The 12,811-nt window shown below is 35.6% G+C and overlaps 1 protein-coding gene across 1 annotated transcript; it reads left to right on the top strand.

The window, feature by feature from the left end:
- The first annotated feature begins 7,785 nt into the window (after positions 1-7,785).
- On the top strand, positions 7,786-10,946 carry LOC104599512 (WUSCHEL-related homeobox 9-like). Its single transcript, XM_010262085.3, has 4 exons — positions 7,786-8,438; positions 8,933-9,667; positions 10,136-10,365; positions 10,580-10,946. Exons 1-4 carry the CDS (start codon positions 8,309-8,311, stop codon positions 10,583-10,585), a joined length of 1,101 nt encoding a protein of 366 aa, XP_010260387.1. The 5' UTR covers positions 7,786-8,308; the 3' UTR covers positions 10,586-10,946.
- The last annotated feature ends 1,865 nt before the right edge of the window (positions 10,947-12,811 follow it).

Below are 12,811 nucleotides of genomic sequence, written 5' to 3'. Positions count from 1 at the left end.
TGACTGCAAGAGAAGACTTATGGAAGGGGGAAAGCTGATTCTTAGTATATCTTTTTCAGGTGTTTCAAGGCAGATCTGAATTCGAACTGAACCATTTCAGGAAGAAAAGGTAAATATGTTTTTCAGAGTGAAAACATGGAAAAGCAGATTCCTATATAAGCTTTTTTGCATGTGGTGAGAGGCAGACCCAAGACTTTTTGGAGTGCCGATGATCCTTAGATCTCATTGAGATTTAACCAGTTTATCTTATCGATCATCCCTACCCGACTGAATAGAAACAGATGCCAATGGAGTCCGAAGGAGAGGCAACGGTTAGTATTCGAACTGTTCCCCCTATCCACTTTTCTCTGAAATTCATTGGGTGCATAAGAATCTCAATTTTCAAAATCATGAGATTTCAATGTCTCACATTGTGCTTTACTTATCTGATGGAAATTTTAGTAGTTTAGCATAGATTGATTTGTTCATTGCTCTTTATCCATCACTTTTTTGTTGTTTTGCGAAATACATATTCATTGCACAGAAATTCTGTCTTATCGTGCTCTTAATTAGTTTTGCGTTTCTTTCTGCACTATTATCCTATTATCCTATTGTTCTTAGTGAATTGATGTATTAATAGTCTGTTTCCTGAAATTGCATTCTTCCTTTCTTCCCCTGAGTTTTACCAATTATGTCATTTGATTGTTCAGCCAAAGAGTTCAAAGCATGGCCAGGTCTGCCAGATCTGTGGTGACAACGTTGGCACCACTATGAGTAGTGAACTCTTCATTGCTTGCGATGGAAGAAGAAGAGATGCAAAAAATACAATACTTGAGGTTGATCCCGCTGGTGATGATTGTTTGTCACCGGCAGTGATGGTTGTACAGTCGTTGTCGGGTGGATGGGGAGAGAGAGCGTAAGGTTCGTTTGCGAGAGGAGAGGAGAGGAGAGGAGAAAAACTCGTGTTTGAGTTCGACTTCAGTCTAGACAGTGATAGTTGTGAAGTCGTTGCCGGGCAGATGGCAAGAGAGAGCATGAGTTTTATCACAAGAGAGGAGAGGAGCAAAACTCCCATTTTGCTTAATCCAAACTAACGGTAGTGGTAACTAACGGGGCTGAAGGCTTCTCGCATGCTTCAGCCCCTCACACGATTCGGAGGACACGTTGTGCGTCCTCTGAATGCATGAACTTTACCTGGATGTAGCATGTTTGGACTGAAGCCAAACTCTTAAAAGTATAAGTTTTTATGTTATTGCAATTATTAATTTATTATGTATGTATTTAATTATAGAATTTAATGATTAGAAGAAAAAAAAAGTCTTAAATATACGATTCAATGAAGGTGAATGAAAATTAATACCTTAAATGTTGGATTTAATGAAAGATAATTGAATACATTGAATATCTTAAAATTAACTCTTTTCAACTTATTTAATATCAATAACTAATTATTCTATTTGCCCTCGTTTTTCATCAATAAATTTAAATATAAAGAAATAAATTTTATCATAAAAAAATTCTATAAATATTCTTGAGAATATTCATACTTTTTAAAATAATAGAAAATAAATCAAATCAAAACGTTAAGCTGTTTCAACTTGTTTTGAGTCCAGCCCATGGACAATGCAATTAGATTTATTAAACCGTGGTCTTCCACGTATCTGGTGCACTGTCAAATAAATTGAAAGACTGCATGACTCTAATCACATGGAATATATGTTTTGGTGCTACTATTATTTATAGGCCAAATGTTTCTAATAAGCTTTTTATTCCCAACCATATAACCCTGAATTCAATATGACCAAGTGACATTCCTCTCTACAGTCAACTTGTTATTTGATTTAGCATCCCAACATGAAATATAGCCTTTGAAGTTCTGAACCACCAAAAACAATTTAAACAAGTAGAAGTAGTTAATGGCTTGGTCAATTGTAAACCCTTTTAAAAAAAATGGTTTTGATTCTGATTCACCAAAACATTATTTTTTCAATGTAAACCTAATCTCTGATATATTCTGCAATTTCTTAAAAGGATGTATGCATTCTGGGTGGACATTGGATTAAAATATTTTTGTTAGACATCACATACTTAATATGAATTCCTGATTGGTGATGTAGACAAAACAGATCACACGCATATCATCAATAGATATGACATTAGATATGACATTAAGGCCCCGTTTGGTTTGTGGGAATAGGGATTTGAAATCAGAATTGGAATGAGTTATTCTGATTCGGACTGTTTGGTTGGGCGAAATTGGAATTCCATTCCCATTCTTGCTGATTCTAATTTAACATTTCAATTCTTGTATGAACCAAACAGACTATGAGAATGGACCACTCAATTCCAATTCCAGAGGATTTCGATTTCAATTCGGACTCCAGAGGATTTCGATTTCAATTCGGACTCCAAAGGATTTCGATTTCAATTCGAATTCCAATTCTAACTATGAACCAAATAGACCCTAAATAAAATCAAACGTCGAAACAGGATTCATGTAACCAACCTTGTGTGGTTGGATGAGGCTTGGATGATGATGATGTTATCCAAAATTCAGCCTGTAGTCAATATTTTGACAAATTACAATATCAATTTTCTTTCATATCTCATTGATTTTATCAAATTTTACAGACATTATAGTTGTTGTTATCTTAGAATTGTTAATTTATTCTGATTAATATAATAAAAAATAGAGTTATTATCATGGGAGCCCCAAGAACACATAGTTTCATACATAATGTCAAACAGGTGGATTAAATTGCTTCTGGTTCCTTAAGCATTCCAACAAAGGCATTCAGATTGAACTTTTGGTTGCTTTCTTCTGTTTTTTTTTTTTTTTAGTTTTTACAAAATTTTCTGTGCCGGAGCAGTAACTGAAAGTTTTTATCTGGCCTTAAAATTTCAACCAATATGTAGAATAAAATAATGGTCACATGTTGCACCAAAAGCATGCATTTAAGCAAGCATGTTGTGAATTTACTGCAAGAACGTTTGCATTTAGTGAATGTTGTAAACGTATTCCTTGGTAGACACACATACCCACTTCAATTTTCTATAAGATGTTAGGTACATTTATTGGGACCCATGTGCAAGTAAGTTTAGTTCATTTAAGGTTTTTGGTAGTGATGAGGGTGGTAAATTTATAATCTCTATAGATTTCAATTTTGAAGAGAAGCAAATTAGCTAGACAACTTCTGTTTCCATCATTCCAATTCCAGATAATAATTCCTCAGAATTAATCAAGATTGAAATTAAATTGATGCATGCATTTGGTGAAGATTGATTATCATCACAGTCTAGGATCATGGCACTGTAATTCTTTTCTCTTAGAATAATGGTTATATGGGTTTGTAGAAAAAAGGTAAAGATATAAGTTAACATTATAAAATAATGAAATTTAATTTTAAGACCTGCACTAAAATCAAAACAAATATGTGCTTCGTAACAGTATAAATAAAGGAAGGCTGAGGACCTAAGCTGAAACTTTATGTGCATGCAATGTAACATAATATAATGTGTTTGTAATCTTACTAATCACATAATCCTAAAAGAAAGAACAAAGTCTTTTTGTTTAAATTTATTTGTTGTGGGTTTGTGTGTTTTTTCTTTTTTTTTTTTTATTTCTGATGCATGTGCATTTGGTTTCACACAAAATAAAGGAAAACAAATTATTTCCACCACTCACTTTTTGAAAAGATTTGTTATCATTTATCAATGACCATTAAACAAACTAACATCATATAAAATGGCAATTCCCAGGAATTTGTTCTCCTTTCCTTCAATTAACATGCAACCAAATGGAGCAGTCAGGTTATATTCCTCCTTCATAAACTTCTGCTCAATGATTCAATCTCTCACTTTCTCTCTCAAGTCCTAAAACTCTAAAAAGTGCATAAAAAGCTAGCTTTCATGGCTAAACAGAAATCAATATAGCATGTTAATTCACATTTGTTTTAGTGTGGCTTAGTGAAACAAAAGACGTTAAACTAGCAATAGTTATGACTCTACCAACAGTCCAATATTACCTATAAACTATCAATAGTTGACTTATAAATACTGTAAAGGATCATCACTCATTGGTATATAAGCAATAGCCAAAAAGACAAACGAATTTTAACTAGTTCAAACAAGCTCTATATATGTGTGTGCGTTCAATTCACCACTAGTTTAATTGAAAATCAAATTGATGATTCCAGCACCACCAGTTCTTGAAAAACATCAAAAAAATCTATCGGTTCGATTAACTGAATTTATCGGTTTGTTTTTTTTTTTTTTTTTTTTTGGTTTTTTGTTGAGCACCCCTACCAACAGGATCCGTCTGGAACATGAGCTGGGTTGGGGTGCAGGTATGAATAAAAAAGGAACCTGTGGGGCTTGTATAGTATAGGTATAGCAACAATGTCTCGGGTTTCGTTGCTGGGGATGTCAAATTCAATTCTGTGTCTACTCTCCCATGTCACCAGAAAAGGGAGGAACAAGAAGAATAAAGAAATAAAAGTAAATAAAGAAGGGAAACGTGGTCTGTCACAGGATCCCCCCCAAACAGAAAAGGGCTTTAAAGGGGGGTGGGGGGACCGGTAAGCCTAACCAACACGCATGCACACTGTTAGGAAAGAGTGAATTAAAGAGACACCACACCAACAAGTTCCTACTTCACCCTCCTTCTATCGTACGTGCATGGGTCGACTTCAGTTCTGGACTTATGATGGGATTGCATTCTGCACTTTCTGTATCCCCCCTTCTTTCTTCTCAATAAATCTAACAGATAGAGATAGAGATAGAGAGAGAGAGAGGGAGAGGGAGAGGGAGAGGCAAAATCCAAAAGACCGAAACAGAAAAAAGTGAAACACTGTTTGTTTTTTATTTTCTTGAAACTTCAGAAAGTCGTAATCATGAGAGAGAGAGAGAGAGAGGGAGTGATGGCAATGGCAAAAGAGAAAAGTCGGGTGGCCGTGACATCCCATGTTTCCTTTGTGTCAGGATCGTAGAGAACTACCAGACGAAGACGTGAATGTTTTATTTTATTATTTCGTGAAAGAAATATTTGGTGTGCTTAAAAACAAATGTTAATTTGCTGGTTGATTAGTTCTCGCGATTGGGTAACTCCCACTGAAGCATTAATCCACCTTTGGTTTGATGGGTCATGGGTCCTTCCCTATAAACCTCTCTCTCTCTCTCTTACGTATACCAGTATACCACGTATATAGACTTGATTAGAGATTACTGGAAGATAGATACAATTAGGTTTGCTCAAACAACAAAAACCAATTAACCACAATGAAGGTTGGTATTGAGACTTTTGAGAGAGAGAGACAGAGACAGAGAGAGAAGGGTTGCAGGAGATGGGGTGGACAAGGGGATTTTAAATAATTGTATAATTGATGAGATGGAATGCAGAAGAATGGGGTGTGAACTTTGCATGTCGGAATCGCACCGACACCACGTAGCCCAACCATTAATTCTCCTTTAAGTCTCTTTGCATGGGGAGTTGTAGACCAGAGAGAGAGAGAGGGAGAGATATTAAATTCTTGGCTTTGGTCACTACCCAACCGAAGTAGTGAACGGGAAACCTGACCCTAATTTTGTCTGACTTTATTGCTTTTAACTTTTATTAGGGTTTCTTTTGTTGTCATTCAATAAAGATGGGGATTCCCTTGTTGCACTAGAATTCACTATATGCCATGGAGGGACCCCCACCCCCAGCTTATTTTCATTTTCCCTTTTGCAGTTTCTATGCCTTTTTTATTTGTATATTCATTCATTATCTTCTCTACATGGAGTCAACATCAGACCCTTTTATTGAATCAAAATTGATCCCACTCAGATCTTTATCCTTTTCCTTGTTTTTGATGTCTGAATATTTTCAGTGGAAAAGGTAACACACCATCACTATATACACCCTTTTCAAGTGCTCTTCAATCCATGCAACTTTAGTACAACAACTTAATTTCTTACTTAGAAAAAAAAAATCCTTGGTTGTGCAACATAAATAACACACAAACATAACTTTCACACCAACTAAATAGTTTTTTACAAAAGGGTTATTTATATATACTTATATTCTTTTTCTTTTCTTTTCTTTCAATTTTCACTTAGCTACTGCATTGTCCATTTTATTTAACGGGTAGCTATTGCCAGTTTGCCACTTTCTTTAGACGTTTTTCCTGTTTTGGTGATAGTGTAGACTGTTTTTAAATGTTATAAGACAAAATTTATAGGGTTATTTTAGTCAAAATTAAGGCATTTTATAAAGGGAGTGTGTAGAGCAAAAGGGGGAGAATATTGCTAGGGATTTGGAATAACCAGTTCCTTTACAATTTTCTCAAGAAAGATAAATATTATCCTATCAAAATTGAAGTTTAATTTGGTCATCTTGCATAAATTTCCAGCACAACCTAACCCATTTAATTAAACAACAAACCCTAACTCCACAAGTAAAACAAAACAAATAAACAAAGGCAAAGTTATGAATGTAAATGCATGCATTATATGCATAAATTCATATTTCGACTAAAAATGTATTAGCAGCCAAACTATTCATAGAAAATGTGTAATATGTGAATAATATGGATTTTCAAAAGTATGGGGATAGAAATATATTATATATATTCTTAATGATAATTTCATAATATGATCATATTTTTATATATGCATATTAATTTATTTATAAATTATACATACATACATACATTTGCATGATCAAAATTATGCCAAACTTTTCATTCCAGTTTTTCTAAAAGACAAAGTACTAAATGGGTATCCATTCTTAACCCATCTGTTTACTTTACCTTCTATATGCCCGACTGAATGTCTTAGGCATTGTTTTCCTTTAAACTCATCATGATGTCATATACATATTCACTAACTGTGGCTACATAGGAATAGAGGATCAGAGGATGCAGTCACAAGTCAGAATACAATACAATGGCATACGATAAGAAATGTACTTGTTAGGCAACTTAAGCTCAGTTGCAATTAAATGGAGGAAACATGTTTTTTGATAACCAAAATATATCAATATTTTTATTTATTATCTTTTGACAAGATACTTGATGATGAAATTCCATCAATCGGAAGGCAATGTCAAATTCTAGCCAGTACTAGTTGAAAGACTGATACATAGTGTCAAGCACAATCTACCAAAAGAAATGTCAAGCACTTGGGAAAAGACCTTATCAAGAACATCCCTTCTCCAACCAATATTCTTTCTTTTGCGTCCAGCGTCCTCAAAATCAAATACCCACTTTTGAACTCCTGTAACTCGGTTTAATTAGTTTATCTATCATGAATTATTAGGGATTGAACTGAATTGATTATTGGTATTAGTATTAGATAGATAACCATTTAATTTGGCTTTGACAAGTTTGAAAATTGCAAGAGATTGAGTTTGAAAATGAGCCCTCGAGTCAATCCAAAGCCGAACTCACTTTGCCCAAAATAACCCAATCCCCTGCAATTACTGCTCACCACTACTTTCCAATCAAACCCCACTTCATGGTTCATGCTCTTGACTTTCAAACCCCCCCTTATTTACTCCTGCAACAACCTCTCCTATTAGAAAAATCCCAAAGCTACAGCGGTACAGCCCCCTTCTCCCTCCATTAATACTCTCTGCAAGCAGGCCAAATGAAGAGAATCCTCTCCTTAAAAAATTAATAATAAGAAGAATAAAACTAAAAGGAAAAGAGAACTGACCAAAATAGCTCAACTTTTTTAAAGCTACCAATCTCATCTATATTGCACTGGTGCTCTCCTTACACTGAAAGAGTTCTGGCTTTATTTTCTCTGAGAAAAATTCCAATTAAGCACCAGCAGGAGAGCTTTTCCATGCTTCCCAAACTTGGCATCTGAGAGAATTGGCTTGTACTTTTGAGTAATGGGCAGAAAGATTTGAATTTTAATGCAAAAGTGTAAGGAATGGATGGGAGTGTACTCTCTCCATCTTCTTTATATTTCCTTTCATAATGTTTATTGCCATTCTTATATTCAACTTCTTACAGGGAAATTTTTGTTGTATCAGAGTTGTTTCTATTTTTTATTTTTTTTTATTAAGTATGGTTTTCTTATTTTTTATTTTTCTTTGGGAGATGGGAAGGACTGTTTTATTAATAGAGGAGAACTGAACAGGGTTAGGTGGAGGGAGAGGCTATAAGTATAAGAAGAGGTCTTTTGTGTTCCCTGAGGTTTCAGTACCGCAAACAAGGGCCGAGATAGGGATTCTATCTGTTGTTTTTCTCTTTTTTTTTTTTTTAATCCAGTTGGCTACTTAGATTGCTAGCATTGTTTAGCTTTCACATTCACCTGGCAATATCCATTATCATCATCAATCATGGCTTCATCTAACAGACACTGGCCTAGCATGTTCAAGTCCAAACCCTGCAACACTCACCACCAATGGCAACATGACATCAACCCATCTCTCATGTCAACTCCATGCCAGAGAACCCCATATGCACCAGGTAATCATAATATATCCTTCTTAGTAATTAATAACAACAAATCGATCGACATTTATGTTCTCTTTTTTCTTCTTTCTGATGTTGTGTTATCATGTTCTACTCTCATAGCTTCTTGGACCCTGCTCATGTTTAGAAAGAGTTGGGGTGTTCTAGCTTTACAGCCTGCCAATATTCCATCAGTTGATGAATTCTGAGTGGAGATGAAAGTCGAAGGTTGTCTTACCTTGATTTAACTCCAGGGCCTTACTGTTATCTCTGTCTGTTTTCCTTTTCTGATAAATTCTTTTTGTTCATCCTTCACAGTACTGTATGATCATAACCCAATCTGTTGTTGTCTATTTTTAACATGTTTACTTCTGGGTCTTCTTGTAGCTCGCCAAAACTGTTTACTTATACCAGTATGAGAGAGAGAGAGAGAGAGAGAGAGAGAGAGAGAGAGATGGAACCCTAAACTATGACGTTTGCAATCTCTAATAAGAATCTGTTTGTGACAGTGCCAGGTTGCGAAGAGAGGAGTCCCGAACCGAAGCCGAGATGGAACCCTAAACCGGAGCAGATACGCATACTCGAAGCGATATTCAACTCGGGAATGGTGAATCCACCCAGAGACGAGATAAGGAAGATACGAGCTCAGTTACAGGAATACGGCCAAGTCGGCGATGCCAACGTCTTCTACTGGTTCCAAAACAGGAAATCAAGAAGCAAGCACAAGCAACGACACCTCCAGTCTGCAAAATCCCAGGCTCAAACTGCTCCGGTCACCACTTCCCCAGCCCCAGCCCCAGCCGTCGCTGTGCAAGCGTCATCTTCCTCCTCTTCATCGGAGAAGTCACCTCCGAGGAGAACCGATAAGCCTCTCCCGGCGGGTGGGGACAATGTGATCGAAGCATCTAATTCTCCGACGACTTCGGTTAACCAGACCTATTTCCAGCCCCAGCTCCACGTGGACTTCAACCCAGAACCCTTCTTCTTCCCGGTGCAGTCTCCGTCCTTTTCGCAGGGATTTTGCTTCTCCGAGCTATCGAACGTCGTTCAAATCCCTGATCAACTCACTAATCCTTGCCCAGATAGTCTCCTTCTTAACGACCTGATTAATCAAGGAGCTCCGAAGAAGGATGATCAAGTAAAGATGAAATTGAACCAGCAACTCAGCAGCTACACCACCATCACTACTGCGCCAGTGACTACTACAACTACAGGATATACTACAGCTCTCAATCAAATACAAGGTATTCTTTGCGATTTATGCATCTTCACTACACGGAAAATTTTCTTCTCTCTCTGCATCTCGAATTTGATAAAATAATAATTAAATGAATTAAATAGACACCAACGAATGATGAGAATATATGTCTCGTTTCGTCCTTGTTTTAATTTATGAAGGAATTCTGCAAGCATGAACGTTCATTTCATGTTACTGCGTGGGGGAGGTGGAGTGATGGAGGAGGTAGGTAGGGGGTCAAGGACATGTTTGTCAATTTAGAATGATAACGAGGATATAATGGTCTTTGAAGTTGAATCACGCTTTTCTAGATAGGACGTGTGCATGGCTGCTATTGCTGATTGACCACTGCTTTGGGTTTAGCCGAAGACTCGAAGCACGTCATCAGATTTTTCCTTCCTAATTATTTTATTTTATTTTATTATTTTTCGTTGTATTTTCTTGTATGAAACTATGAATGATTCTGTGTATTCAGGGGTTGGCGAATCAGGTGGAAATGGAATGATTCCGGCTGCAGCGGTGAAATCAACGGTGTTCATAAACGACGTGGCCTTCGAGGTGGCTGTGGGACCCTTGAACGTGCGTGAGGCTTTTGGAGACGACGCCATCCTCGTCAACTCGTCCGGCCAGCCGGTCCTCACCAACGAGTGGGGCGTTACTCTACAATCCCTCCAGCACGGCGCATTTTACTATCTTTGGCGCACGGTAACTGCCATTCCACACACACACACCCAAACAAAGGAAATGATCCTAATATTTTAAATCCATGGATTCTTATTCTACAATATCAACCATGTTTGAGCTCTGCCATATCAAGGGATCCATGTGCATGAACATGCAGTATCATTTAACATTACTCTCTCTCTCTCTCTCCAACTTGAACAAATGAAGAAGTTTTGTATTTGTTGACTGGTTTCAGGTTTAGGAATTAAAGTGGCTGAGACAAAGAGATGAAGTTGCATCAAATGGGCTGCTTGCTTTGTGCTTCCTTCAGTCTTAGGTTTCTTAGGTTTTCTGATATCAGATAAGAAGATGAATGTAATGTAGTGACCTTGATTATATATAAGACAGATCTTTGGAAGGATATTGTAGTTTTTTATTAAGGTAGTATATATAATATCTATATACATGGGAATCTGCTCTTCTTGGCTTCTTTTTTATTTTTTTTTTCTATTTTTCAAGTATTGTATAATTTCCATACGTATCATGCCATGTCAGATAATCTTATACAGATGTCCATCTTGGGTGATATCATAAACTTGATCTCCATCAACTTTTGGGTGTGTAGAGTTGCTTTTCTTTCAAGGAAAGTTGGAGGGTTTAGTTTTAGTTTATTTACTTCTAGTTTTGATCATTCTGCAATCTTGCGCAGTACAGCCACTGTAGTTGAGAGCTTGCCTAGCACTTACTGGGGTGTCAATCTCATCTTGAGCTTTGAAAGGTGACTGCCTGCTAGTTATCAATTAAAGGACTATTTGCAGTGTTTCTCTCTCAAGCTGGAAACATGCATGGAATACAAAATGACATCAGTGAAAAGTGACTCTAATTGCCTTTGATGTTAGGTTTAATTGTAATGCAAATAAATTTGCATTTATGCAGAATTATGACAGTGCAAATGATTTGAATGTAAATTCTGACCTTTTTTTTTCAAATTTTAACTTATTTTATTTGATTGCAGTACAAATGAAATAAATTAAGACATGAATAAAGTAAAACCCAAAATAAAATTAAACGAGAATCTGCAATTTTTTCATTTGCACTCCCATGCCTTTGTATTGGTGCAAATAAGAATGCACTGCAACCAAACACAGCCGTTAGGATACATTGTTTATAATCATGAGGTGCAACTCCTTTTTTATTGATACATGAGATAAACCTTTTAATTGTGTATGTAGTTTGAGTTTTATCAAATTGTTTTAGTAAAGAATTCAAAGTACTACTGGTTTAGTGGTTCAGGGGATATTTTTTTTAAATTGGTTTAGTAGTTCAGGGAAAATCACTCAAACTTCTCCTTCTCCCATGGTTTTTGAAACTGGCTGAGACATCCCATGCTTTTCAAAAATGGGGTTAGACATTACCATCTCCCATAAATATTGTTGGAGAAACATTTTCCCCTTGGGTATATTATTTTCTATAGCCTCTTAACCAATCTTAATTAAATTGCTGTATGCATTGCATAGATTCCTATATGCTATATAACTAGTTAACTAAATAAGGAATTATTTAAGTCTGATCATCCTTAGCCAACAGATATAGTTACTGGAATTTCCTCTATACTCACATAGATACTTTTATTGATAATACTTATATTATATGCCCTATTCATTTTTTGAAGAAGATGTAGTATATATGTGTTTTTAGATGTACAGAAAGTAGATGATTAATTTGGGAGAAATGTACAAGAGAGGAATGAAATGGATTTAAAAATGATGGAACAGAAAAAAGAAATATTTAAGTCTTTTACAATTAAAACTTAGCTTATATTTTTATAGATAAATGTTTGCTAGGTATTATACATATGATATATTGCATATAAAATATGCCAAATCTTTTATTTTTAATGAAATGGAAGCACATATTTACCTGACTTTTATATACAGTAACCTGTTTATTTGACCAATTTTTTGGTCATATAAATTTTTTATTACTCCAAGTTCAAAATAAAAAATAAAAAAACTAAAAACAGAAAACAATTCTCAAAGAAAATCTAGAAAAAGAAAATACATAAAAATTGGGAACTTGAAGTTGTGCACCAAATGCAATTGAAATTTTGTTTGGAGATGGAGCAAAAGCTCTTCTATATTGTTCTCATTGTTCATATAATCCATTGGAATATTACACTGCTAGCTTCATAGCTCTATCCACTGTATTATTATTTTTTTGTTTAAACCATCTCAAATGCCAACTATTTAGAGTCTTTTCGATGCCTCAAATGCACAGAAAGAACAAAGGATTAATAACACGGGAAAGCTAAATATAGTTAATCTTCATGGCCCCAAAATGCACCAATATGATTCTCCAATTTCACTGCAGAAATCTATAGTTTTCATGATCAATATGTTAATTAATGGGTTAACCCATTTGCCTTGTTTTTGGAATTAACCTAAGAATTCAATAACCATTCTAGAAATTAGAATCATGAACAACCATC

Source organism: Nelumbo nucifera, chromosome 1 (genome assembly GCF_055504915.1).
Source record: "Nelumbo nucifera cultivar China Antique chromosome 1, China Antique-T2T, whole genome shotgun sequence".
Taxonomy (NCBI): domain Eukaryota; kingdom Viridiplantae; phylum Streptophyta; class Magnoliopsida; order Proteales; family Nelumbonaceae; genus Nelumbo; species Nelumbo nucifera.
This window is presented reverse-complemented; position numbering and strand designations above follow the sequence as displayed.

Coding starts and splice junctions, on each gene's coding strand:
- LOC104599512 (XM_010262085.3), top strand. CDS start 8,309: ATGGCTTCATCTAACAGACACTGGCCTAGCATGTTCAAGTCCAAACCC. Junction 8,439..8,932: donor GAGAACCCCATATGCACCAG/GTAATCATAATA, acceptor TGTTTGTGACAG/TGCCAGGTTGCGAAGAGAGG. Junction 9,668..10,135: donor AGCTCTCAATCAAATACAAG/GTATTCTTTGCG, acceptor CTGTGTATTCAG/GGGTTGGCGAATCAGGTGGA.